We start from the raw sequence: 2783 nt of genomic DNA, 5'->3' as shown, positions 1-2783 counted from the left end.
CTGATCACTATCCTCGGTCACGGCCACTCGGGTGGCCGTTATGCTGTTGACTTCAACACTAATGCAGATAATATGCTGTATCCTAACAAAGACAGTGCGTGCTTCGATATGCTTGTTGATATATTGAATAGAGTCTATCACCAACTGCATTTCCTATTGGCGCAATGCCACAGCGGACCTAAGAGCGGTGGGTGGCGTGATTGCTATTATGGCAACGGAGTTGCTGGATCGGATTGGCAGTGTAATGACAAGCAATGCCCCAATGAAAGAGGTGAGCAAAAGCACAACCAAAACTGTGACCAAAAGTGTAACCAAACAGCTAACTGCGGAATAAAATCGCCACTTCAATCATTCCTTGAGGATGGTCTGGTAGGCTTTCTACCGCATCGACTAACCAACGTTGGATGCGGAGTTAAATGTTCGGTGACAAATCATAGAGGCCTTCCGTGTAAGACGCCAATGGGATTTGCAGACATTGGTATTGCAGCCTCACATATAAAAACAGGCGAATATATGAAAAAAGCTCTCTATAGTTTTTGCGGTCCTGATTCTTACCTTCGTAAAATTTGCGGCGCCATAAACTGTCTCCTCCGACAGCCACCGCAGACGCTTGGCGATATGTTCAGTTTCTTCCAGGGTTACCTGTCAAACTGGAACGGCGGCGGTAAAAAGCATAAACAAGAGGCATTTGAAAGCGCTGTTAAAGAAGCTAACTTCAATAATGCCGGAACAAAATTGAATGTCACTTCCATACAGCTATCGAGTAACCATAAGAGTCATACTGCCGGTGAATATGAGCATCCTACTGGTGATCTGTTTAGTCTGCTGGAATGCAAAGCAAAATCAGCATCGAAACCGAATGTTCCCTGTGGCGCGTATTTGCAGTCAATCAGTTACGATGTGCGTGTGGTGTATTCTAAGGAATATGCCGGCCATTATTTGTCGTGGGTTGTCTACATATCGGAGACGTTTTGGGATTTGCTCAAACAGTTGTATGAACAGTGCTGCCGTAACTGCAATAAAGTAGGGTCACGATGTCATGACAGAAGTTGTGTCAATGATTGTCAAGTAAACAAATATTATGCTTCTCCGAAACCCGAATACATCGATAACATTAGGCATGAATATGCTTGCGGTTCCATTATTAATTGCCGCGCTACCCATGCAGCTATATATGCATTGGGGTTCACTTTTGGTAGCCCACATGAACTGAGCGGTGAAAAAGAGAGGAAAACAAAACGCACGTGCCAAGATCTCTGCACCGCGCTGAAACACATATGCTCCGACGGTTCTGTGCTCGCACGACTTGTCCATGAATATATTCCCAAATTCCTGTGGGAAATCAGGGAGAAATTCTTCTGGACCACTGTCGCACTCTGGCTCCTCTCTCTCTTGTACCTCATCCACATCATGGTCATCCGCCTCGATCTCCTCCACATCAAATCGCATTTGCACTCACCATCATCGCATCGCATCGCTGCTCAATCACTACTTGCCGCGGCACGTGTTAACAAGCTTAACAGGGTGTTTTATCTACAACCATAATCGTACTCACGTGTTTACTGTCTACACTCACCTAGCATACCACCTACTCACCTAACTTATGAATTGTGATTTAATCTGTTGTGTCACTCATTTATCGTTGTATGTGATTGTGTAATAGTTAACTAAAGTGCTGACCAAAGTGCTGCCCAATGCCATGACCAAGGTGCTGACCAAGCAGCTGACCTAAGTGCTGACCAAGGTGCTGACCAATGCCATGACCAAAGTGCTGACCAAGGTGCTGACCTAGGCGCTGACCAACGTGTTGACCAAAGTGGTGACCTATGTGCTGACCAAGGTGCTGATCAATGCCATGATCAACGTGCTGACCAACGTGTTGACCAATGCCATGACCAAAGTGGTGACCTAAGTGCTGACCAAAGTGGTGACCAAAGTGCTGACCAATGCCATGACCAATGCCATGACCAGAGTGGTGACCAAGTTGATGGTCACGGCAGCGATGACATGGTCACAGCAGCGATGACATGGTCACAGCAGCGATGACATGGTCACGGCAGCGATGTCATGGACACGGCAGCGATGACATGGACACGGCAGCGATGACATGGTCACGGCAGCGATGACATGGTCACGGCAGCGATGACATGGTTACGGCAGCGATGACATGGTTACGGCAGCGGTGACATGGTTACGGCAGCGATGACATGGTGACCAAAGTGGTGATTATTATCCACTCCTTACCGCTCCCTAACCCACCCTTCATCGCCCCTTTACCCACTCTACATCGCCCCTTATCCACTCTACATCGCTCCTTAATCCACTCCACATCGCCGCTTTATCCACTCCACATCGCTCCCTAACCCACTCTACATCGCCCCTTTATCCACTCTACATCGCTCCCTAACCCACTCTACATCGCTCCCTAACCCACTCTACATCGCTCCCTAACCCACTCTACATCGCTCCTTAATCCACTCTACATCGCCCCTTATCCACTCTACATCGCTCCCTAACCCACTCTACATCGCTCCTTAATCCACTCTACATCGCCCCTTTATCCACTCTACATCGCTCCCTAACCCACTCTCCATCGCTCCTCTATCCACTCTACATCGCTCCCTTATCCACTCCACATCGCTCCCTAACCCACTCTACATCGCCCCTTTACCCACTCTACATCGCTCCCTAACCCACTCTACATCGCTCTTTTATCCACTCTACATCGCCCCTTAACCCACTCTCCATCGCCCCTTTATCCACTCTACATCGCCCCTTATCCA

The 2783-nt window shown here is 48.2% G+C and overlaps 1 protein-coding gene across 1 annotated transcript; it reads left to right on the top strand.

Moving 5' to 3' along the window:
* Positions 1-72: 72 nt before the first annotated feature.
* BBBOND_0000840 (hypothetical protein, conserved) lies at positions 73-1545 on the top strand (the record flags this gene model as incomplete). Its single annotated transcript, XM_012914929.1, has 1 exon — positions 73-1545. The coding sequence occupies one exon, from the start codon at positions 73-75 to the stop codon at positions 1543-1545; it is 1473 nt and encodes a 490-aa protein (XP_012770383.1).
* Between the last annotated feature and the right edge of the window lie 1238 nt (positions 1546-2783).

Source organism: Babesia bigemina, scaffold Bbigscaff_57301 (assembly GCF_000981445.1).
Source record: "Babesia bigemina genome assembly Bbig001, scaffold Bbigscaff_57301".
NCBI classification, from domain to species: domain Eukaryota; phylum Apicomplexa; class Aconoidasida; order Piroplasmida; family Babesiidae; genus Babesia; species Babesia bigemina.
This window is presented reverse-complemented; position numbering and strand designations above follow the sequence as displayed.